Consider the following 25,232-nt stretch of genomic DNA (forward strand, 5'->3'; position numbering starts at 1 on the left):
CCTGGCTAATTTCTGCAGTCTGAATGTCGGGTTCTTTATGTTTATAATTGGTCATTTTACTATTGTTATGTTATCAAGAAAAATTGTAGGGTTTATGTCGAGCTGCACCTGCTGTACACTGCCTTGGGCAAATCTCTCATGCTCCAAGGCTGCCAAAACCGAAGACGGCATAAGATGCTGGCAGGTTTCAGGAGCCCATTGCAAGTTTCTTCCCTGGCCCCAACATGTTGTCCTGTGGCTCCACCCCCATAGTAGCTAAACCTCCCCCACCCCCGCAGAACCTATGACAAGGCAACATTGCAAATATTATACCTTAGAAAACAGAAGAAGCAAGATTCTCTTTATGTCAGCAGAATAGCTCACATACTGCGATACCGATTATTAGCGCAGGAATCCACGCTGAATGCTCCGCTCTGCTCCCGACGCTCATAGGAACGGTTTAGTAAAAGTGGGGGATAGTTACTAAATTAAATTATCAAATGAGCAATACTTTCTCATCGTAAGATTTATCATTCTTTATTTCTAAAATTATAATTAAATTCTGCATACATACAGAATTACCGTAGTAAACATCCTTCAGAAATATCCCAGAGGGTTCAGTAGGAACGGGAGCTGGCCACAAGGGGGCGACAGAAGGAAGGACAGAAAGAAAAGTCATTCTACAAACAAGTATTTTTATTAGCCGATTCCTTCTTCCAGGATCTGGATTTCTAATTCTGTCCACTTCTTCCTTAGTTGTTTTAATGCGCCTGAGAAAACAAAGAGAAGACCGTCTTTAGTTCTCCAGTAGAATGCAGTGCTGAACTCCACAATGGGATTTAAGACTCTCACCACCTGGCTAAGCCAGCCAGGTTGGCAGTGGCTAGGGTTACCAGATTTTTTCTGTTTGGAAAATCCGGAAACATAGACCCGCTCCCCCCCCCCCCGGCTCACCCAGTTCCACCCATCCCCGCCCTGTTACACGTGCGGTGTGTGCGTGGCATCCCCACGTGCACGAATGCCCTCTTGCCCGACAGCGATTTCTTCCAAGCTTTTCAAAACCTGGACAAAAGTGCCGGGTTCTGAAAAGCCGTCTGGACCCCCCCCCCAGGGAAATCCGGACATCTGGTAACCCTAGCGCTGGCTGATGCCTGAATTCTCACCAATCTCCCAGGATCTGTGTTATTTGCTATACTATCAGTGCTAGAGACGCCTAAAGATAGGCGCCTAGATTGGCACGCCTAGATTACCTGGGCACTTAATTTAACTGTTTAAAAAGTTGAACCAGTGCCCAAAAATTGGCAATTAACAACTCTCGATTGATGTTAATTGCACTTAATTGGATGGTAGGCACCTACCACAAAGTAGGCATGGTTGAGGGTGGGATTGTGGGTGCGTTTTTCATCTAGGCGCCTGTTTTGGACTTAGGCACACTCATTTAAGCCAAGAAAACCCTGGCATATACATGGTGCAGCTAATGTTGGGATGCCATAGGTGCGATGCCATAGAACACTGTTGGCATCATTCTATAAAATACGGCTAAATGGTTGAACCGTGCCTAAGCACCGCATTACTCAATGCCTACGTTTTACGCACCATTTCTAGACTGGGGCGCACTCTGAATGTCCCGCTATCCTCACATCTGAGCTTCTTACTAGAGAATGACACAGGGAAAAAAAATCTGTCCCCATCAGTGCCCCTTCACCGCCCCGTCCCCGCAGGATCCACCCTTCCCTCTCGCCATCTCACTGCCCTTCGGCACCCCTCACACGGTCCGTGCATCTCCCTCCCTCCCCTTTACCTTCGCAGCCCGTTTTAAGGTTTCAGACTTGTTGAAAGCCGCCGGAGTGTTCGTGCCGTCGCGTGCGTGTGCGGGTGGAAGCTTCTCCTCCGACACAATCAGAAGTTGCGTCAGAGGAGAAGCTTCTGCCCAAACACGCACGTGACGGCACGTACACTCCGGCTGAAACTTTAAAACGCGCCGCAAAGGTAAGGGGGAGGGAGGGAAATAGATAGATTCGGGTGGGTAGGTCGGAAGGAGGGAGGGGGCCGCGCATGATCAGTGACTGCGCGCATTCCCTCCCTTAACTACGGGGCCAAGGCCATTCGCTGCTCCATGGGGGTGGTGAATGGCCTTGTCCCCGTACCTGCGGTGAGCACCTTTCCCCCCTCCACCATTTTGGCGGGTTACCTGCAGCTACTCAAGGGTAACGTCCACCGTGCCATTCTCTACATCTTACCACTAATGAACTCTCAATTCCTAGGCCAGTTGTCCAGCGTTCTCCTTTCTTGATTTCCTTGGTCTCTCCATTCAGGGGCATAATAAGGGGGGGTGAGGTGGAAATCTGCCCTGGGCGCCAGCACCCCTCCTCCTCTCAGCCCCCTGCCATGTATACCACCTTTTTGTAGTTTTACAATCACACTGAAAGCGGTTTCCATGTCTGTCCTGGTGGGCTCACAATCTGTCTAATGTGCCTGGGGCAGTGGAGGATTAAGTGATTTGCCCAGGGTCACCAGGAGCCATGTGGGGTTTGAACCCACAGACTCAGGGTGCTGAGGCCCTAGCTCTAGCCACTGCGCCATGCTCTCCTCCAATGCAATAGCAGAAGTGAGCCAAGTATAGAACAATGAAGCCATTGTGACATCACTGATGAGGTTGGCTCTTATTGGTGGAATCAGGCATTATGACATCAGGGAAAGGGGTTGGGACTTGGAGACCACCTTTTTCTAGTTATACAATCACAACCAAAGTGGTTTATATATAGGTACTTCAAGTATTTTCCCTATTTGTCCCGGTGGGAGGATTAAGTGAGTTGCCCAGGGTCACCAGAAGCCATGTGGGGTTTGAACCCACAGATTCAGGGTGCTGTGGATGGAGCTCTAGCCACTACAGCACACGCTCCTCCAACTACTTTAACTATAAACACTATCAAATCCCATCCCCTTTATTCTAAGCCCCTCCCCCCCACCGAATTACAAGATACTGTACCTTTCCTGAACAGAAGGCTGCTGGGCAGGTGAACCGAACCGTATAGTCCTTGCAGTATCCTTGAGGTGGCGTGAGCTTATTCACACAGCCAAACCCGCTGGTGGTGTCAGAGCTGTACAGAGAAAACAGAGAGGTCAGTTGGTGGGGGGGGGGGGGGGGGAGAGGATGCAAAATGGCTACGATTTGTTAGGCGAAAGGATTCTGCTAGAATAGAAACACACGTCAACTCTACCTGTCCCTCACCCCCCCCCCCTCCCCTCATACCACTCCATTGCTGAAAATGTCCCGGTCATCCTATATCAAACTTCTCTCTCTCTCTGCCTAACTTTGGCCAGGGCAAGCGATTTCTCTCCCCAACCAACCATGACGTAAAATCAAGCCTGAGTAGCTGAGCTGAGAACTCAGTTGCATGAACCATGTGGCAGAGGAGGAAGGGGGGGAGAAGCTACGAGGGAGGGAGAAAGGGTGAAGAAAGGGGCTTTAAGGCAGCTCAAGCTATCATAAGACCATAAGAAGTTGCCTCCGCTGAGGCAGACCAGAGGTCCATCTCGCCCAGCGGTCCGCTCCCGCGGCGGCCCATCAGGCCTATTGCCTGAGCAGTGGTCCCTGACTAGCTCTATAACCTATCTCTACTCCTATCCCTATAACCTACCTCTACACCTAACCCTATAACCTACCTCAACACCTATCCCTATAACCTACCTCTACACCTAACCCTATAACCTACCTCTACACCTAACCCTATAACCTACCTCAACACCTATCCCTATAACCTACCTCTACACCTAACCCTATAACCTACCTCTACACCTAACCCTATAACCTACCTCTACTCCTATCCCTATAACCTACCTCTACACCTAACCCTATAACCTACCTCTACACCTAACCCTATAACCTACCTCTACACCTAACCCTATAACCTACCTCTACACCTAACCCTATAACCTACCTCTACACCTATCCCTATAACCTACCTCTACACCTAACCCTATAACCTACCTCAACACCTATCCCTATAACCTACCTCTACACCTAACCCTATAACCTACCTCTACACCTAACCCTATAACCTACCTCTACACCTAACCCTATAACCTACCTCTACACCTATCCCTATAACCTACCTCTACACCTAACCCTATAACCTACCTCTACACCTATCTGTACCCCTCAATCCCTTTGTCTTCTAGGAACCTATCCAAACCTTCTTTGAAGCCCTGTAACGTGCTCCGGCCTATCACAGCCTCCGGAAGCGCGTTCCATGTATCCACCACCCTCTGGGTGAAAAAGAACTTCCTGGCGTTTGTTCTAAACCTGTCCCCTTTCAATTTCTCCGAGTGCCCCCTTGTACTTGTGGTTCCCCATAATTTGAAAAATCTGTCCCTGTCCACTTTTTCTAGGCCCTTCAGGATCTTGAAGGTTTAAACATGACTGATTTTCATATTATCAGGTAGTTATAATGTACTTTTAGGGCTCCTTTTATCAAGCCACGCTAGCGGGGTTAGCGCTTCGGACATTTCATCACGTGCTAACCCCCGCGGCCGGGTAAAAAACTAACGTCTGCTCAATGCAGGCGTTAGTGGCTAGCGCAGCAGGCGGTTTGACGTGCGGTATTACGTGTGTTAAACCCCTACCGCAGCTTGATAAAAGGACCCCTAGCTCTACTTATTTTAGTTTATATTGTGTTTTTTAATTCATTAGTTTTAATGCTTGTATTAGTTACTTAGAATTTTATTATGTATGATGTTATTATTATATTGTATGCTGAGTACCTATGAACTGCTGGTTAGGCGGTATAGAAAAACAAATTATTATTTGCCTTAAATCCTCCTTATTAGTTCCCTATTCCTTGGTCTTTTTCAGTGTTTCGCACCTCTCCCCTGAACCACCAACACATTCTAATTTTAACAAAATTCTGATTGAAACTGGTCTGTCCAGATCAAGGCTAGAATCCAAGTATCGCTGGAGGAGTCTTTCCACACATTCTCTTTTCCCCAAATCCCTTCTTAACTATCAGGTCTGAACGTGCTTACAATTGAATGAGAGAGGTCTGCAGGGGGCTGCCATCAATTGTCCGCACCTCGATCCCGATAGGGTTAGTGCAGATCTGGCCGGGGTATTCTGTACGCAGATCACTCAGAGTTTCATAGTCTCCATATCCACTGGGATCATCCCGATCAAACCATTGAGTTGTGCACACTGCAGTAGAGAGGTAGAGTGAATGTGAGTTTCCTTACATTCCCTGCGTCTTTGGTCCTCAGGGCGAGGTGGAGTGCTTCCTCCAAAGTACAACCTCAGCCCACGCTTTAGTAAGAACAGACTGACAGCCTCCATCTTTCCTCCTTCCCTTGACCTTTGTTCATTACTTCTGCAGTGCCCCCAGACTAGGGTTACCATATGGCTCCAGAAAAGGGAGGATGAAATGAGACATCCATTGCTTTCAATGTCTCAATCCGCTCTATTCTCTGGAGCCATATGGTAACCCTACCCCTGACTCTACTAACAATAGTTATAAATAACCTTTGTAGGTGAGGATCCAAACTCAACAGCTCTTTGAACTACAGCTGATGCCTTCTGCATGTTGATCAATTAAAATATTTATTTAAAAAATTTACCCAATCAGATTCCTCCTGCTGCACTATATAGACTGACTGAAAGAGATACTACCCCAAAATTATAGCAGTCTCCTCCCTCTCCCTCCTCCTCCCCTGAACAAGAGTAGCCCCCCTCCCTCCCTCCCCCAAATAAAGGTAGCACCGCAGCTCCCTTCTTCTCCCAAATAAAGGTAGTGTTGCTGCCCCCCTTCCCGGACCTACCTCTCAGTCCCTGGTAGACAAGTAGCTAGACAGGGCAGGAGTGTCCCCAGTCAACTCCTGTTTCTGCTTTCTCTACCATCAAAATAGCTGTTAAGGGTAGACTGCTCCTGAAGGTCACAGCAGCCTTTTTGAGACTAAATCTGGCATGGGATCGCTCCTGCCCATTACGACTCCAATCTCAAAATGGCTTCCTCAGCATCCAGCTGCAAAGTACGAGACTAGGGCTGGGATTTGTGGCAACCATTTTGACCGTGGAGATGGCAGGGTATCTCTCCTTCCCAAACTAGCCACTAGACCACCAAGGACTCTAAGGAAGACCAGGGGGAGATCTACGGGTGGGTCGGGGGAAGAGGGAGCCAAGCTCGGTCTTGTGCAGGGGAGGGAAGGAAGGAGATTAGCCCACTCCTATTTGGGGGAGGGGAAACATATATTATGGGTAAAGAGTAAGTTGCAGTTTCAGTCTAAAATGTACCGAAACCAAAACCAGACCAAATACTGTGCTAAAACTGAAGGGTGGTCTCTACTCCACTGAACCTCCAGCTCTCCTGCAAGTAGCCTCTGCTGGGCCACAGCAGTGATCCTCAGCCCCAGTGGCATATGAGTGGATTGGCAGCCTCTCGGGCAGAGCACTCCCTCCGCTGGCTAGGAGCATCCTTTCCTCCAGGCAGTGGTGGTGGAGCATGGAGCAGTTACGGGGCTGCAGTCTAAATGCGCACAGCCATCGGCTCCATCGCTCTCTGCCCAGAACAGGTAATTGATGTTGGCAGGGGTCAGTGGGGGCCAGCAGAGCCAACAGCTGTGTGCATGCAGACCATGGCTTTGTGACCTCTCTACGCCCCCCCTCCTTACTTATCTGCACCCAGGGCAGACCACCCCCACTGCCCTAGCCTTGCTACACTAAAGCCAGTCTTCCAGGTTTTCAGGATATTCATAATGAATATGCATGAGGGAAATTAGCATACAACAGAAGCAGCATATGTAAATTTATTTCATGCATATTCATTGTGGATATCCTGAAAACCTAACTGGATGGGTATGTCCCAGGACTGGTTACAGCCTTCGAGCACAATGCCGAGACTTTCTACCTCATTTTTCACATCCCCTCCCATTTACTTTAACTGCGAAATTCCCTCCAGAAAACGTAATCAGAGGCTCTCTGAATGCGCCTTTGAAGCACCACAAGGCCTTTTACTCCTGAAGTTGTCTAGATTCTCAAGTCAAAAGAAATTCCCATATTTTTGTCCTTAAAAATTAAATTCACAGGCACACTCACAAAAAGTTTTAATAGGAAGATATTAAAAAAATATAGATCTCGTACATCTAATTACCCAAATAAATCAGTCTTTTAATATAGATCTTCAGAAGTGACTTTCAGAGGCACTCGTCAAACAGAATAGGTAGACATTGCAATCAGGTCACAATCTATACATGCAATAGTCTTCAGTTTTCAGAATTTAAATTCAGCTTCCAAGAAATAACCTTACTTATGTCTCATGCAATTGGAGCCAAAATCTACTTATACATCCCTGAATGCGGGCAGCGCATTTTCAGACACTTTCTGGACCTTACCTGAGCAGAAGCTGTCTGGGCAGGTGAACTGAACCTCATAATCCTTGCACATCCCCGCAGGTGAAAGAAAGTTATTCACACAGCCAAATCCACTGGTGGTATCAGAGCTAAGTGAGAAAAGAGACATTGAGAAAGGCAACGGGCCTGAATGCTTTGTGCTGCTCGGATACTCATAGGAACTCTGACCATCAGAGCAGTGCAGAGCTTTTAGTGCGTGGCCTCTTGCGTGGTTTTGCGAAAAGGGGTGGGGAGGGGAGGGATTGCTTGCTTCTTCAGATATCAAGATGGCTTAATCTGGAATAAAGGCTGACTATCCTGCTGTCCACGGAGAACCTACGTTACAGGTAAGTAACTACACTTGACTTGTAAAACAACAACACATTTTTTGTAAAAATTTCAAAATATTTCTGCCCTTGGTCATAGTCTAGTATCTTTTAAAATTATCATTCTGATTTTATGGTGGTAACACTGTGCAACAGAGGTTTTGGGGCATGAATTGTAGTGGGTGTTCTAGAGTGATTTGGGGGTCGCTGAATTCAAAACTGACCTTAATTTTTCAGTATAACCCTCTGTTTTTTGGAAAAAGAGCTTTTATTTATTATTTTTTTTTATTTATTCAATTTTCGATACTGTTCTCCCAGGGGAGCTCAGAACGGTTTACATGAATTTATTCAGGTACTCGAGCATTTTCCTCTGTCTGTCCTGGTGGGCTCACAATCTATCGAATGTACCTGGGGCAATGGGGGGGGGGGGATTAAGTGACTTGCCCAGGGTCACAGGGAGCAGCATGGGATTTGAACCCACAACCTCAGGGTGCTGAGGCTTTAGCTTTAACCACTGCACCACTCTAGAAATCAAAATGTAGTAAAAGTGAACCAAGTCTAGGACAATCAAGCCATTGTGACATCACTGCTGAGGTTGGCTCTTATTGGTGGAATGAGGCATTATGACGTCACAATCTCAGCTCTGGTTATCAGAGGCTGAAACTGTTTATTGATTCAGGTACTCAAGCATTTTCCTCTGTCTGTCCTGGTGGGCTCACAATCTATCTAATGTACCTGGGGCAATGGGGGGATTAAGTGACTTGCCCAGGGTCACAAGGAGCTGTATGGGTTTGAACCCACAACCTCAGGGTACTGAGGCTGTAGCTTTAACCACTACGCCAAACTCTCCCCCCTGCAAAACTTTTCTAATCTAATCTAATCCTTAGGTTTGTATACCGCATTATCTCCACATTCGTAGAGCTCGGCGCGGTTTATAGTAGATGAAATAGGAAGGAACTACAACAAAGGGTTAGAGGTAGAAGTGTGAAAAATATTTAGAGGACTTGGGTTGCCAGATATAAGAGTTTTTTTGATACCTAAGTTGGAGAGAGGCTTACATTTTTGAGAAAAGCCAGGTTTCTAATGTTATATAACAATCTCTGAAATAGTCAAACAGTTGGCCTCAAATTAGATTTTTAAGCTAAAGTATTCATTTTAATGATGATGTAATAATGTGCTCTATATAATTCAATTATTATGGGTGAGGACTGTTCCCTCTAAGCTGAGCAGGAGTCCTCCACCCACAGTCTCACCAATAGAGGGTGCTGTTTTACTGTCACATTTTTCAATTGTGAGGGACAGGCAAGTTCTGCAGGACTCCAGGGAACATACCTGTCCTTAGCGACTGAAAATATTCCACCCCCTAGTGGTAGCAATGCAGCTGGAGGACACCTGCTCAGCTTAGAGGGAACCTTTCTGCCGGCCTATTGCATCATCGGCGGTTTTCACGCTTCATCAGCGCCGGTGAGATTAAGGGCTCCTTTTACTGAGCTGCGATAGCGTTTTCAGCGCAGCACAGACTTTTAGGCCGCGCTCAACCCGCGCTTCGCGGCTAGAACGAACGCCGGCTCAATGCTGGCGTTAGCGTCTAGCGGGCGGGGCAATCTCTGCGCCCGCTAAGTGCGCGCCAAAACCGCTATCGCAGATTAGTTAAAGGAACCTTAAATTGTCGATTTTTGTATCAGGGTTTTTTGCTTCTTAGTTAAATTGGCGCAATGCGTTACATTATGACTTTTCTCATGCTATAAATATTTGCGATTTGCTCAAAAACTATACGTGACAGGAGAAAACTGAGGCTATTTCCATACACAGCGGGTCCAGTTCTATAAAGTAAACCTCATTTTCTTCATGCCGCAGATAAAAATGTCACAATTTGTTGCGCAGTGTGATTGGGAGAACATTTGATTAGGACAATGGACACTGCTTTGAGCCTCTTGGGATTCTGTGGTTTATAAATTCTGGAGAACAGAATAGAATAGTGTGTGGAGCAGTGGTTGGAGCTACAGCCTCAGCACCCTGAGGTTGCGGGTTCAAATCTCTCACTGCTCCTTGTGACCCTGGGCAAGTCACTTAATCCCTCCCCATTGCCCCAGGTACATTAAATAGAGTTGGAGCCCACCAGGACAGGTAGGGAAATATGATAAAGTACCTTGCAAATGAACTAGGGAAACCCGGACGTCCATGAAAACCCAGCATCCATGTATGTTCAGAGGTCCTTCAGACATGGCCCAGAGGTTGGGAAAGAAGTGACAAAGCTTTGTGGGGGCAGAGCTGGAGGCAGAATGGGGAGGGTTGTAGGCGGGGCCACACAGCCAGCATTATCCAGCTCTAAATATGGTAACTCTATGGCAGCCCTTTTCTCCCACTGCCAGCTTTGGTCCCCCCCCCTTCTCTGAGCTCCAGTCCCATTATTGGCTCAATTGTAGACACAGCTCCAGTGCCAGTAGCAGCATTAGCCCTCTTCGAGGCCAAGCCACAAATCCTACCTCAGCATCCGTGCCAAACCCCTGAAAACCGTGGATCTCGTTGCTTCCTTCTGTCACTCTCTGAGAAGCAGGAAGTGCTTTGTCTACTATTTCAACACTGCCCTGGTGCAGGCAGATAACAGCAGCTTTGGAGAAGAGTGGCAAAGAGAAGCCACACTCTCCTACCGCTAGCCTTCTTAAGAAAGCACACTGGCTCCCAGTCGCGCAACGTATAATGTAGAAACGTAGTCCGCTTACTTTCAAATCTTTGCTATACAAAACCCCGGCTTTTACTCATAAATGACTGATTCCTTATACCTCAACTAGATTATTGAGGTCCAATGATCAACATTTGCTAGTTATTCCCTCACTTCAAATTATTAACACACGGTGGCAAGCCATCTTTTCTGTCACAGCCCCTCAAACATGGAATTCCCTCCCTATTTATTTAAGGGCCGAACACAATTTGGATAAATTTAAGAGCAAATTAAAAAGCTTTCTTTTTAAGGATGCATTTGATAATTAGAAAGCCGGAGTAGGAGTCTCATTTCAAGTCCATTCTATAACTTCCCTGTAGTACATTGCTCTCTCCCTCCTTATTGTTTTTTTCCCTTGTCTTATCTACTCTCAACAATTGGTATTTCTTTTCCCACTCTCCCCTCTTGTTTTAAATATGTTTGTAAGATTAGTCTTCAATATGTTCTGCAAAGTTTGGTTTTTCGTTTGTTTTGTTATCCCCTACAATTTTGCAATTTTATTGATTTGCACGTCGCTTAGAGTTTTGAATAACCGATTAATCAAATTTATAATACACTTGAAACTTGAACTAACTGATGAGCCAGTGCCTGACTTGATGCATTCTGCAAGCTGCCCTGTCTAAGGTCCTCCTTAACCTTGAGGTATAAAATACTTACAATTGAACGAGAGAGGTTTGGAGGGGGCTGCCATCCAGTGTCCGCACCTTGATCCCGATAGGGTTAGTGCAAATCTGGCCGGGGTATTCCTTAACGAGATGAGTCAGAGTTTCATAGTCTCCTTTTCCACTGGGATCATCCCGATCAAACCAGCGTGTCTTACAACCTTAAACATGGAGGGGAGAAAGGCGGTCTACGTTAACATGTCATGCTTGTTATACATATAACACGAATGTCTACACCACAGGTGTCAAAGTCGGTCCTCGAGGGCCACAATCCAGTCGGTTTTTCAGGATTTCCCCAATGAATATGCATGACATCTATTAGCATACAATGAAAGCAGTGCGTGCAAATAGATCTCATGCATATTCATTGGGGAAATCCTGAAAACCCGACTGGATTGCGGCCCTCGAGGAGGGACTTTGACACCCCTGTCCTAGAGGGAGGGAGAGGCTGAATCACATGCTGTGTTTGGGGCTAAGGATCACCCACTAGATGACAATCCCTTTATCCCACCTACTTTTATCCCCTATGGTTCAAGACAGTAAGAATTAAAAGCATAATAGCTGGGAAAAATATGGAATAAATTAAATACAACAAATATATGTTAAAAAACCCAGGATACAGAGGGAGGAGCCTAAGGCCCTGATTGACTCAGACTCCTAAGGCCCTTCCCAATGGGTGGTACATTAGACATCCGAGCCAATCAGGGCCTTAGGCCACTCCCCATGCATCACATGATGCACCAGGGAAGGAAAGCCCCACCATTTGGAAGCGGCCAGCCTACGAGCAGGACGGACTGAGCTTCCATCCTGCTCTAACATCTCTGATAAGGTACGAGGGTGGTTCGGGGGACGGCAGGGAACCTCTGGTAGCAGGAGGGGTGACAGCCTCCATCTTTCCTCCTTCCTCCTTCCCTTGACCTTTGTTCATTACTTCTGCAGTGCTTTCAATGTCTCAATCCGCTCTATTCTCTGGAGCCATATGGTAACCCTACCCCTGACTCTACTAACAATAGTTATAAATAACCTTTGTAGGTGAGGATCCAAACCCAACAGCTCTTTGAACTACAGCTGATGCCTTCTGCATGTTGATCAATTAAAATATTACTTAAATTTACCCAATCAGATTCCTCCTGCTGTACTATATAGACTGACTGAAAGAGGTACTACCCCAAAATTATAGCAGTCTCCTCCCTCTCCCTCCTCCTCCCCTGAACAAGAGTAGCCCCCCTCCCTCCCTCCCCCAAATAAAGGTAGCACCGCAGCTCCCTTCTTCTCCCAAATAAAGGTAGTGTTGCTGCCCCCCTTCCCGGACCTACCTCTCAGTCCCTGGTAGACAAGTAGCTAGACAGGGCAGGAGTGTCCCCAGTCAACTCCTGTTTCTGCTTTCTCTGCCATCAAAATAGCTGTCAAGGGTAGACTGCTCCTGAAGGTCACAGCAGCCTTTTTGAGACTGAATCTGGCATGGGATCGCTCCTGCCCATTACGACTCCAATCTCAAAATGGCTTCCTCAGCATCCAGCTGCAAAGTACGAGACTAGGGCTGGGATTTGTGGCAACCATTTTGACCGTGGAGAAGGCAGGGTATCTCTCCTTCCCAAACTAGCCACTAGACCACCAAGGACTCTAAGGAAGACCAGGGGAAGATCTACGGGTGGGTCGGGGGAAGAGGGAGCTAAGCTCGGTCTTGTGCAGGGGAGGGAAGGAAGGAGATTAGCCCACTCCTATTTGGGGGAGGGGAAACATACATTATGGGTAAAGAGTAAGTTGCAGTTTCAGTCTAAAATGTACCGAAACCAAAACCAGACCAAATACTGTGCTAAAACTGAAGGGTGGTCTCTACTCCACTGAACCTCCAGCTCTCCTGCAAGTAGCCTCTGCTGGGCCACAGCAGTGATCCTCAGCCCCAGTGGCATATGAGTGGATTGGCAGCCTCTCGGGCAGAGCACTCCCTCCGCTGGCTAGGAGCATCCTTTCCTCCAGGCAGTGGGGGTGGAGCATGGAGCAGTTACGGGGCTGCAGTCTAAATGCGCACAGCCATCGGCTCCATCGCTCTCTGCCCAGAACAGGTAATTGATGTTGGCAGGGGTCAGTGGGGGCCAGCAGAGCCAACAGCTGTGTGCATGCAGACCATGGCTTTGTGACCTCTCTACGCCCCCCCCTCCTTCCTTATCTGCACCCAGGGCAGACCACCCCCACTGCCCTAGCCTTGCTACACTAAAGCCAGTCTTCCAGGTTTTCAGGATATTCATAATGAATATGCATGAGGGAAATTAGCATACAACAGAAGCAGCATATGTAAATTTATTTCATGCATATTCATTGTGGATATCCTGAAAACCTAACTGGATGGGTATGTCCCAGGACTGGTTACAGCCTTCGAGCACAATGCCGAGACTTTCTACCTCATTTTCCACATCCCCTCCCATTTACTTTAACTGCGAAATTCCCTCCAGAAAACGTAATCAGAGGCTCTCTGAATGCGCCTTTGAAGCACCACAAGGCCTTTTACTCCTGAAGTTGTCTAGATTCTCAAGTCAAAAGAAATTCCCATATTTTTGTCCTTAAAAATTAAATTCACAGGCACACTCACAAAAAGTTTTAATAGGAAGATATTAAAAAAATATAGATCTCGTACATCTAATTACCCAAATAAATCAGTCTTTTAATATAGATCTTCAGAAGTGACTTTCAGAGGCACTCGTCAAACAGAATAGGTAGACATTGCAATCAGGTCACAATCTATACATGCAATAGTCTTCAGTTTTCAGAATTTAAATTCAGCTTCCAAGAAATAACCTTACTTATGTCTCATGCAATTGGAGCCAAAATCTACTTATACATCCCTGAATGCGGGCAGCGCATTTTCAGACACTTTCTGGACCTTACCTGAGCAGAAGCTGTCTGGGCAGGTGAACTGAACCTCATAATCCTTGCACATCCCCGCAGGTGAAAGAAAGTTATTCACACAGCCAAATCCACTGGTGGTATCAGAGCTAAGTGAGAAAAGAGACATTGAGAAAGGCAACGGGCCTGAATGCTTTGTGCTGCTCGGATACTCATAGGAACTCTGACCATCAGAGCAGTGCAGAGCTTTTAGTGCGTGGCCTCTTGCGTGGTTTTGCGAAAAGGGGTGGGGAGGGGAGGGATTGCTTGCTTCTTCAGATATCAAGATGGCTTAATCTGGAATAAAGGCTGACTATCCTGCTGTCCACGGAGAACCTACGTTACAGGTAAGTAACTACACTTGACTTGTAAAACAACAACACATTTTTTGTAAAAATTTCAAAATATTTCTGCCCTTGGTCATAGTCTAGTATCTTTTAAAATTATCATTCTGATTTTATGGTGGTAACACTGTGCAACAGAGATTTTGGGGCATGAATTGTAGTGGGTGTTCTATAGTGATTTGGGGGTCGCTAAATTCAAAACTGACCTTAATTTTTCAGTATAACCCTCTGGTTTTTGGCCAAAGAGCATTATAATGCAAAACTTTTTCTAATGTTATAACAATCTCTGAAATATTCAAACAGTTTGCCTCAAATTAGATTTTTAAGCTAAAGTATTCATTTTAATGATAATGTAATAATGTGCTCTATATAATTCAATTATTATGGGTGAGGAGGCGGAGCTGGAATATGTCGGCCTATTGCATCATCGGCGGTTTTCACGCTTCATCAGCGCCGGTGAGATTAAGGGCTCCTTTTACTGAGCTGCGATAGCGTTTTCAGCGCAGCACAGAATTTTAGGGCGTGCTCAACCCACGCTACGCGGCTAGAACGAACACCGGCTCAATGCTGGCATTAGCGTCTAGCGGGCGGGGCAATTCTGCGCACGCTAAGTGCGCGCCAAAACCGCTATCGCAGATTAGTTAAAGGAACCTTAAATTGTCGATTTTTGTATCAGGGTTTTTGCTTCTTAGTTAAATTGGCGCAATGCGTTACATTATGACTTTTCTCATGCTATAAATATTTGCGATTTGCTCAAAAACTATACGTGACAGGAGAAAACTGAGGCTATTTCCATACACAGCGGGTCCAGTTCTATAAAGTAAACCTCATTTTCTTCATGCCGCAGATAAAAATGTCACAATTTGTTGCGCAGTGTGATTGGGAGAACATTTGATTAGGACAATGGACACTGCTTTGAGCCTCTTGGGATTCTGTGGTTTATAAATTCTGGAGAACAGAATAGAATAGTGTGTGGAGCAGTGGTTGGAGCTACAGCCTCAGCACCCTGAGGTTGCGGGTTCAAATCTCTCACTGCTCCTTGTGACCCTGGGCAAGTCACTTAATCCCTCCCCATTGCCCCAGGTACATTAAATAGAGTTGGAGCCCACCAGGACAGGTAGGGAAATATGATAAAGTACCTTGCAAATGAACTAGGGAAACCCGGACGTCCATGAAAACCCAGCATCCATGTATGTTCAGAGGTCCTTCAGACATGGCCCAGAGGTTGGGAAAGAAGTGACAAAGCTTTGTGGGGGCAGAGCTGGAGGCAGAATGGGGAGGGTTGTAGGCGGGGCCACACAGCCAGCATTATCCAGCTCTAAATATGGTAACTCTATGGCAGCCCTTTTCTCCCACTGCCAGCTTTGGTCCCCCCCCCTTCTCTGAGCTCCAGTCCCATTATTGGCTCAATTGTAGACACAGCTCCAGTGCCAGTAGCAGCATTAGCCCTCTTCGAGGCCAAGCCACAAATCCTACCTCAGCATCCGTGCCAAACCCCTGAAAACCGTGGATCTCGTTGCTTCCTTCTGTCACTCTCTGAGAAGCAGGAAGTGCTTTGTCTACTATTTCAACACTGCCCTGGTGCAGGCAGATAACAGCAGCTTTGGAGAAGAGTGGCAAAGAGAAGCCACACTCTCCTACCGCTAGCCTTCTTAAGAAAGCACACTGGCTCCCAGTCGCGCAACGTATAATGTAGAAACGTAGTCCGCTTACTTTCAAATCTTTGCTATACAAAACCCCGGCTTTTACTCATAAATGACTGATTCCTTATACCTCAACTAGATTATTGAGGTCCAATGATCAACATTTGCTAGTTATTCCCTCACTTCAAATTATTAACACACGGTGGCAAGCCATCTTTTCTGTCACAGCCCCTCAAACATGGAATTCCCTCCCTATTTATTTAAGGGCCGAACACAATTTGGATAAATTTAAGAGCAAATTAAAAAGCTTTCTTTTTAAGGATGCATTTGATAATTAGAAAGCCGGAGTAGGAGTCTCATTTCAAGTCCATTCTATAACTTCCCTGTAGTACATTGCTCTCTCCCTCCTTATTGTTTTTTTCCCTTGTCTTATCTACTCTCAACAATTGGTATTTCTTTTCCCACTCTCCCCTCTTGTTTTAAATATGTTTGTAAGATTAGTCTTCAATATGTTCTGCAAAGTTTGGTTTTTCGTTTGTTTTGTTATCCCCTACAATTTTGCAATTTTATTGATTTGCAAGTCGCTTAGAATTTTGAATAAGCGATTAATCAAATTTATAATACACTTGAAACTTGAACTAACTGATGAGCCAGTGCCTGACTTGACGCATTCTGTAAGCTGCCCTGTCTAAGGTCCTCCTTAACCTTGAGGTATAAAATACTTACAATTGAACGAGAGAGGTTTGGAGGGGGCTGCCATCCAGTGTCCGCACCTTGATCCCGATAGGGTTAGTGCAAATCTGGCCGGGGTATTCCTTAACGAGATGAGTCAGAGTTTCATAGTCTCCTTTTCCACTGGGATCATCCCGATCAAACCAGCGTGTCTTACAGCCTTAAACATGGAGGGGAGAAAGAGAATGGAGAAAGGCGGTCTATGTTAACAAGTCATGCTTGTTTTACATATAACACGAATGTCTACACCTTACCCCTACCTTGCTCTGGAGCTTTACTGCACTCTGCACCTATAAAAGCAAGAAACACCTATTAGTCCTTGACCAATCTCCTCTCTCAAACTCTGCTTATTAAACCATAAGGGCAGTAACTTTCCAGATAACAGCAGAATTGTGAAAACAACTCAACATTCAAACAGAATTTATACAGGTACCTTGTGGTTAACATAGTAACACAGTAAATGATGGCAGATAAAAAGCCTGTAAGGTCCGTCCAGTCTGCCCAGCAAAGCGACCAGAGTTAAACCTACTGCTCTGAACGTATTACACCCCTCTAGACCAGGGGTGGGCAACTCCGGTCCTCGAGGGCCGGAATCCAGTTGGGGTTTCAGGATTTCCCCAATGACTATGCGTTCCCTATCTAAGTTACTCGAACCAGCTGCACTAAATACACTAATTCATTCTTTGGTGATTTCATGCATAGATTATTGCAACGCTCTGTATAAGGGCATTACAAAAAAGGAGATTAGACGACTACAGATCATCCAAAACACTGCTATTAAGATCATTAGCGGGGCAAAAAAAATATGATCACATCTCCCCCCCTCTTGATCAATGCTCATTGGTTACCAGTCGAACACACAATTGGCTATAAAATTTTAATTTTAACACTCACAACTAAACTGAACAATCAACCCGATTTCATTCATAGACTTCTAATCCCGTATAGCACACCAAAATCTCTCCGTTCAGTTTCCCAAAATCTTTTAGTCATACCTTTGTTAAAATCTATTAATACATTGCGCTCCAATAACTTTGCACTCTGTGGAATTCATTACCGATTCATCTGCGCTACGAATCTGATATAAAACAATTTAAAACTAAATTAAAAACATTTCTATTCCAAGATGCTATTGGATAATAATTGCCCTTTCAAGGGCTAAATTTAAATTTAAACTTCTGCTACGTTAGGGGTGGGAGGTGGTATTTATTGGAGAGAGATGGGCTTGTAGCCTTTTTTTAAAAAGAAATGCACTTACCTCTAAGAAGAAGAATCAAAAGCTGAAAGGAATTGAGAGACGTTAATAACTGTACACAGAAAGGGTTGAACCCCTCCAACCCTCCACCACCGCAGCTATATTTTCAGCCCCTCCCCATCCCAACACATAGGTGCCAACATTTCAAACTAATTGGAAGTGCCAAATATTTATTCATGTATTCAGTCTTCTATACCAGTGTTTCCCAACCCTGTCCTGGAGGAACACCAGGCCAAACGGGTTTTCAGGCTAGCCCTAATGAATATGTATGGTTCAGATTTGCATGCCTCTCACTTCCATTATATGCAAATCTCTCTCATACATATTCATTAGGGCTAGCCTGAAAACCCGTTTGGCCTGGTGTTCCTCCAGGACAGGGTTGGGAAACACTGTTCTATACTGTTCTCCCAGAGGAGCTCAGAACGGTTTATAGCACAGATTACTCCTCCCTGGACACAGTAAAGGGGTTTGTCAAATATTAGGAGTACACAGCAGCCACTGGCTCCTAAGTCTCAGTGGATGGAATTCCAATCAGGAATTTAATTAAAAAACAAACCAACCCAAAACTCTTGGGCCCTCTTTAACTAAGGTGCGCTAATTGATTTAGCGAACGCTGTACGCTAACGCACTTTGTCCAGGTTTTGAAAAGCCTCCTCTCAATCGTGCCAGGCAGGAGGCAATCCGAGCAGGCACGGATGCCAAGGGAAAATGCCAGCTTTTCCATTTATCATTTTTATTGATTTTATATAACTTATACAAAGTGCAAGAAAATATCATAATAAAATCAAACTTTCATACTACATCAAATTCTTAAAACAACCCAAACTTCCTCCCACCCATCCCCCCCTTACCCCTCCTGGATGTGTATAAATGTTACGCCACTTATTTCTGACAGATGGGATGATCAGTGACACTCAGAAAAGCACACAGACAATATAAAAGCATAGACAATAACCCTTTATTATATTTATATATATATAGATGAATATAAAAATAGAATAATTTCACCGTGATCCCAAGCATCACCATCCTTCACGATCGGGAATCCCTGCGATTGATAGGTGGGTGGGGCATGGGACTGCCCTGTGGTTGCAATGAGATGGATTCTGATTCTGAGGGATAGTCCCGTTTCTTATATAGGGTGAAAACTGCTGAGTTCATAGTTATACAAGCCGATCCTGCAGTAACCAGCTTCCTTCACTACGACTCAGGCACACCCGGTCCTGTTCTTTTGTTCTTTGTGTTGGCAACACTCAGGTCACATTTGGTCAGGATAGCAGATAAGCAACTTGAGGAGACATAACACTTAGTATGCTGAGTTTCAGTTACCCCCTGGCCATAGGCATAACAATAAAGAATATGAATAATACAATAAATAATCTGAATAAAAGAAAAGAAACCATCATATACCGCCACGGTCTTTAACAAACATATCCAGTGGGCTCCAAATGTCGTCACATCAAGCAGCACTATGGGGTAAGGATCTAGAACAGGGGTAGGGAACTCCGGTCCTCAAGAGCCATATTCCAGTCGGGTTTTCAGGATTTCCCCAATAAATATGCATTGAAAGCAGTGCATGCAAATAGATCTCATGCATATTCATTGGGGAAAATCCTGAAAACCCGAATGGAATATGGCTCTCGAGGACCGGAGTTCCCTACCCTTGATGTAGAACAATTGCTCACGCCTTCCAGTTATGGGAAATTTAGGAAATGCCTAAACACAGATCTGTTCCTGAAGTATCTAGACAGCTGACCCGTACAATTCTTTCTCATAGTAACATAGTAGATGACAGCAGATAAAGACCCGAATGGTCCATCCAGTCTGCCCAACCTGATTCAATTTAAATTAATTTTTTTTATTTTTTCTTCTTTGCTATTTCTGGGCAAGAATCCAAAGCTTTGGGTTCCTACTGCCAAAATCTCCGTTAAAACCTACTCCAGCCCATCTATACCCTCCCAGCCATTGAAATCCTCCCCAGCCCATCCTCCACCAAATGGCCATATACAGACACAGATAGTGCAAGTCTGCCCAGTACTGGCCTTAGTTCAGTTTTTAATATTATTTTCTGATTCTAGATCCTCTGTGTTCATCCCACGCTTCTTTGAACTCAGTCACAGTTTTACTCTCCACCACCTCTCTCGGGAGCGCATTCCAGGCATCCACCACCCTCTCCGTAAAGTAGAATTTCCTAACATTGCCCCTGAATCTACCACCCCTCAACCTCAAATTATGTCCTCTGGTTTTACCATTTTCCTTTCTCTGGAAAAGATTTTGTTCTACGTTAATACCCTTCAAGTATCTGAACGTCTGAATCATATCTCCCCTGTCTCTCCTTTCCTCTAGGGTATACATATTCAGGGCTTCCAGTCTCTCCTCATACGTCTTCTGGCGCAAACCTCCTATCATTTTCGTCGCCCTCCTCTGGACCGCCTCAAGTCTTCTTACGTCCTTCGCCAGATATGGTCTCCAAAATTGAACACAATACTCCAAGTGGGGCCTTACTAATGACCTGTACAGGGGCATCAACATCTTCTTCCTTCTACTGACTACGCCTCTCTTTATACAGCCCAGCATCCTTCTGGCAGCAGCCACTGCCTTGTCACACTGTTTTTTCGCCTTTAGATCTTCGGACACTATCACCCCAAGGTCCCTCTCCCCGTCTGTGCATATCAGCTTCTCTCCTCCCAGCATATACGGTTCCTTCCTATTATTAATCCCCAAATGCATTACTCTGCATTTCTTTGCATTGAATTTTAGTTGCCAGGCATTAGACCATTCCTCTAACTTTTGCAGATCCTTGTTCATATTTTCCACACCCTCATCGGTGTCTACTCTGTTACAAATCTTGGTATCATCTGCGAAAAGGCACACTTTTCCTTCTAACCCTTCAGCAATGTCACTCACAAACATATTGAACAGGATTGGCCCCAGCACCGAACCCTGAGGGACTCCACTACTCACCTTTCCTTCCTCCGAGTGACTTCCATTAACCACCACCCTCTATCCGATAGCCAGTTTTTAACCAAGTTCACCACTTTGGGTCCTAACTTCAGCCCTTCAAGTTAACCACCATCTTTCACCTCTGTTAAGTTCTTTCAATTTGTACCATCTTTTAATCTTTGTGAACCGCATAGAACTTCATGGTCCTGCAGTATATAAACTGTTATTATTATTATTAAATGCCCGGAACTGACCATTTTGCTCTGCTAACATTCGTTCATACCGATAATACAAACACAGTGACCCCCACCAGAATGCGAAGTTTAGACGACCCCAATTTTTCCAGTTCCTTGTGATTAACTACAATCCAACTCCAGACATTACCAAGAGAAGCTTATCTTTGTGAGTTTCAAGCGGACTCTCAGGCATAATTGACGTTCCAAATAAAATGGTCCCATATGATAATGGAATAGGAACACCGAGAATTGAAGTCATTTTGCCCCACATGGATTTCCAATAGGCCTTAATTAACGGGCAATGAAATAACAAATGATCTAAAGTGCCTGGCTCAAGCTGACAATGGCAACATTTATTGGAGCGATTTTTATCTGCTTTTTGTAACCTCACTGGAGTCCAGAATACTCTGTATGGCAAAAAGTACAGAGTCTGCCTCATTGCAGCAGAGACTGTGCATTTCACTCTGCGATTCCATATTCTGGACCACTGAGACAGTGGGATGACATATTGAAAATGTCACATGCGTGCGTGCACTTGTGTGACATCATTGCGCCGATTGCCTCCTGCCCAACCAAAACAGGCAGTGGAGGGGGGAAGGTCTAGGGCAGTGGTTCTCAACCCCGTCCTGGGGACCCCCCAGCCAGTCGGGTTTTCAAGATATCCCTAATGAATATGCATGAGAGAAATTTGCATACCTGCCACTTCCATTATATGCAAATCTCTCTCATGCATATTCATTAGGGATATCTTGAAAACCCGACTAGCTGGGGGGTCCCCAGGACGGGGTTGAGAACCATTGGTCTAGGGCAGGGGTAGGGAACTCCGGTCCTCGAGAGCCGTATTCCAGTCAGGTTTTCAGGATTTCCCCCAATGACTATGCATTGAAAGCAGTGCATGTAAATAGATCTCATGCATAGTCATTGGGGAAATCCTGAAAACCCAACTGGAATACGGTTCTCGAGGACCGGAGTTCCCTACCCCTGGTCTAGGGTGTCCGGATCTGGCAATCCTAAGTAATAGGAGTTTGAACTGTATGCGAAGGCAGATAGGGAACCAGTGAAGGGGTTTGACGTGAGGGGTGAGGTGAATGTAGTGAGGTTGGCAGAAGATAAGTGTGTGGGGGGGGGGGGGGGAAGAGGCGGTTCAGTGGGAGACCTGTTAGTAGACTGCAGGAATCTAAGCGTGAGGTTACAAGAGTGTAAAGAAAGGTTCAGGAAGTGTGTTCAAAGAGGAAGGGGTGAATTTTCCGATGTTGTAAAGATAGAAGCGACAGGCTTTAGCAGTCTGTTGGATGTGGGTGGAAAATGAGAGATCAAAATCAAAGACGATTCCAAGGTTACGAGCAGAGGAGACAGGAGTGATAATGGTATTATTTACAGAGGCGGAGAGCGGGTTTAGGAGGAAAGAGGAGCCGTTAAGTCTTAGATATGTTGAGTTTTAGGCGGCAGGACATCCAGGCAGACAGGCTGAGGCTTTTTCTTGGATTTTAGGTAGAATCTCGGGTGCAGAGAGGTAGATCTGGAAATCCCCTGTAACCATTTTGTGGGCGGCCCAGTGGTATTGATTCGGTGACTTCAACTGTGATTTAGGCTTTTGAATGATGCTTGAGCTAGGAATACCAGTGAGCCACACCTCGCACACAAGAAAAACCTCCATAGACTTCAGCTAATTCAGAACGCCGCGGCTAAGCTTATTTTCACAAAAGGCAAGTTCGATCACGTCTCCCCATTCCTCTCCAAGCTTCACTGGCTCCCAGTATACTCCAGAGTCCTCTATAAATGTGCCTGCATAGCCTTCAAGATCCTACACGGCGTCCTCCCTCCCGTTATCCCACTCTTTTGGAATTCCTCAAAACCACACTCCACCAGACCCTCCCAAAAACTGAAACTATCATTCCCCTCTGCAAAAGGTATATCCCGTGCAGGAAAACTCGGAACATCCCTCCCCTTTAGAACCACGGAACTCTGGAACAACCTCTCATCCCCGCTCAGAAATTCAAGCTCCTTCCAGTCCTTCCGCAAACACTTGAAAACTTGGCTCTTCTCAAAAATCTAATCACTTCCCGTTCTCTAGCACCCGGTCCCTCTCTATCTTCTTAGTCCCTCTCCTATATCCCTTCATTGTAGTTCCTTTCCTCTTAACTTCTGTAAACCGTGCCGAGCTCTACGCTTGCGGAGATGGCGCGGTATACAAACCTAAGGTTTAGTTTAGTTTAGTAACAGGTTCATTGGAATGCATCTAGTGTTATAAATGTATATACCAGGGGGTGCTGAAAGATCCTCAGCCCAACCTACCAACTTTCCAAATTCTGAGCATTATTTTGCCACTGGAGCTGAAAAAAGTGTCCCATTATTTCGTCAAGTGCCAATTTGCAAAATTAAATTCTATACTTTGACATTGTTTCAGATCATTGATTGAACCATAGCCACATCATTCTCTTTTGGGTTGGGCTCAACACTTTACAGCACCCCCCGTCGTAGGTGTGGAATGTGATCAAACAATCTGGAAAACTGCTTTACAATGACTTTATGTCCATTTTTGTTCATTTGTATATCGATTATGCCTTTCCCTGAGCTGCGTTCTATCTCCTGTGCTCCCTTTTCAAATATTTGCAGCAAACCGACCTTTCCTGACATACTCCCATCCCCATTTGCCTTTTCGTCTCTCTGAAGTCACATTACAAACCTTACCATGCCTTGAATCAGCGTCATGATGGACAGGTTCCTGACTTCCATGTCAACTGTCCTGCGCTGGTGGTAAGTGTGGAAGCTTTATATAGGCAAATAGCCTGGCTTTCATAATGGCTTGTGGCTCCAAGTGCATTCCATCCAGACCTGTAATTCAGGTCCTCAGCATTCTTTTTAAATAGCCCTTTCTTTCTACATGGAGCTTTCAGGAAGGGGTCAGGGTGATCAAAGTCCCGTGGTGAGTATAAGCTCTCAGGTAAATAAATCACCAAATACCTCTACAAGGTAGGGCGAACGAGAGGGCACTCTCTAAAGTTGAAAGGGGATAGATTCCGTCCGAACATAAGGAAGTTCTTCTTCACACAGAGAGTGGTAGAAAACTGGAACGCTCTTCAGGAGGCTGCTATAGGGGAAAACACCCTCCAGGGATTCAAGGCAAAGTTAGACAAGTTCCTGCTGAACCAGAACGTACGCAGGTAGGGCTAATCTCAGTTAGGGCACTGGTCTTTGACCAAAGGGCCACCGTGTGAGCGGACTGCTGGGCACGATGGACCACTGGTCTGACCCAGCAGCAACAATTCTTATGTTCTTACCTTGTTTTTATCTACTAAGCCTATTCCCTTCATGATCTTGAATGTTTCGATCATGTCCCCTCTCAGTCTCCACTTTTCAAGGGCGAAGAGGCCCAGTTTCTCTAATCATCAAAATCATCAGATCCACAGTCACTCTCCTGCTCTCCTTGTGAAACTCTTTGGTGGAGTGTTGTTGGTTCTTCTCTCTGCCCATCTACCTTCCAAGTTGGCGGCACGCGATAATTTTTGAAGTATTAAAATTTAAGACTTATTGGGAACTTCCTGTGGCTGAAAGGAGCTGTGCAGTATTTAGAATTCAGTTCACTAAGGTGTAACTTAGCTGGGTTGTGTCATGAATTGCACAGAATGTAAGGAATTGTGCTTTAAGGCAAAGTTCACCTGCTTCCTTGTTCTTTTGCAAGGGGATTTCTACCCTTTGAAGGATGCTATTATCTAAAAGGTTATCCCGTTAATCAAGATTGTTGGCGGTATATAAGAATAAAGTTATTATTATTATTATCACCTGCTTCCTTGTTCTTGTGCAAGGGGATTTCTACCCTTTGAAGGATGCTATTATCTAAAAGGTTATCCCGTTAATCAAGATTGTTGGCGGTATATAAGAATAAAGTTATTATTATTATCACCTGCTTCCTTGTTCTTGTGCAAGGGGATTTCTACCCTTTGAAGGATGCTTCTTTGCTATACAAAACTTCGGCTTTCATTTATAAATCATTGATTCCCTATACCTCAACTAGACTACTGAGGTCTAATGATCAACATTTACTACACGGCGGCATTTCATCTTCTCTGTTACAGCTCCTCAAACATGGAATTCCCTTCCTATTTACTTAAGGGAAGAAAACCATTTGGATA

The 25,232-nt window shown here is 45.3% G+C and overlaps 1 protein-coding gene across 2 annotated transcripts; it reads right to left on the reverse strand.

The window, feature by feature from the left end:
* Positions 1–500: 500 nt before the first annotated feature.
* LOC117348843 (cartilage intermediate layer protein 1-like) lies at positions 501–24,012 on the reverse strand. 2 transcript variants are annotated; one of them, XM_033921384.1, is made up of 10 exons: positions 23,791–24,012; positions 17,924–17,945; positions 16,926–16,955; positions 16,660–16,825; positions 13,950–14,056; positions 11,059–11,224; positions 7,357–7,463; positions 5,005–5,170; positions 2,969–3,080; positions 501–749 (listed from the first exon to the last, which is right to left on the reverse strand). In XM_033921384.1, the coding sequence occupies exons 1-10, from the start codon at positions 23,833–23,835 to the stop codon at positions 741–743; spliced, it is 930 nt and encodes a 309-aa protein (XP_033777275.1). In that variant the 5' UTR covers positions 23,836–24,012; the 3' UTR covers positions 501–740. The 2 variants fall into 2 exon arrangements, with proteins under 2 accessions (XP_033777275.1, XP_033777276.1); XM_033921385.1 differs by lacking the exon at positions 23,791–24,012 and adding an exon at positions 18,929–19,286.
* Positions 24,013–25,232: the final 1,220 nt, after the last annotated feature.

This window comes from Geotrypetes seraphini, chromosome 15 (genome assembly GCF_902459505.1).
Source record: "Geotrypetes seraphini chromosome 15, aGeoSer1.1, whole genome shotgun sequence".
NCBI classification, from domain to species: Eukaryota; Metazoa; Chordata; class Amphibia; order Gymnophiona; family Dermophiidae; genus Geotrypetes; species Geotrypetes seraphini.

Excerpts from the sequence above, each read along its gene's own strand:
- LOC117348843 (XM_033921384.1), bottom strand. The coding sequence starts at position 23,835 with ATGGAAGTCAGGAACCTGTCCATCATGACGCTGATTCAAGGCATG. Across the intron at positions 16,956-17,923 it reads TTTGATTCTTCTTCTTAGAG|GTGCAGAGTGCAGTAAAGCT; the intron begins GTAAGTGCATTT and ends TTGCTTTTATAG. Across the intron at positions 14,057-16,659 it reads CAAACCTCTCTCGTTCAATT|CTCTGATACCACCAGTGGAT; the intron begins GTAAGTATTTTA and ends TTTCTCACTTAG.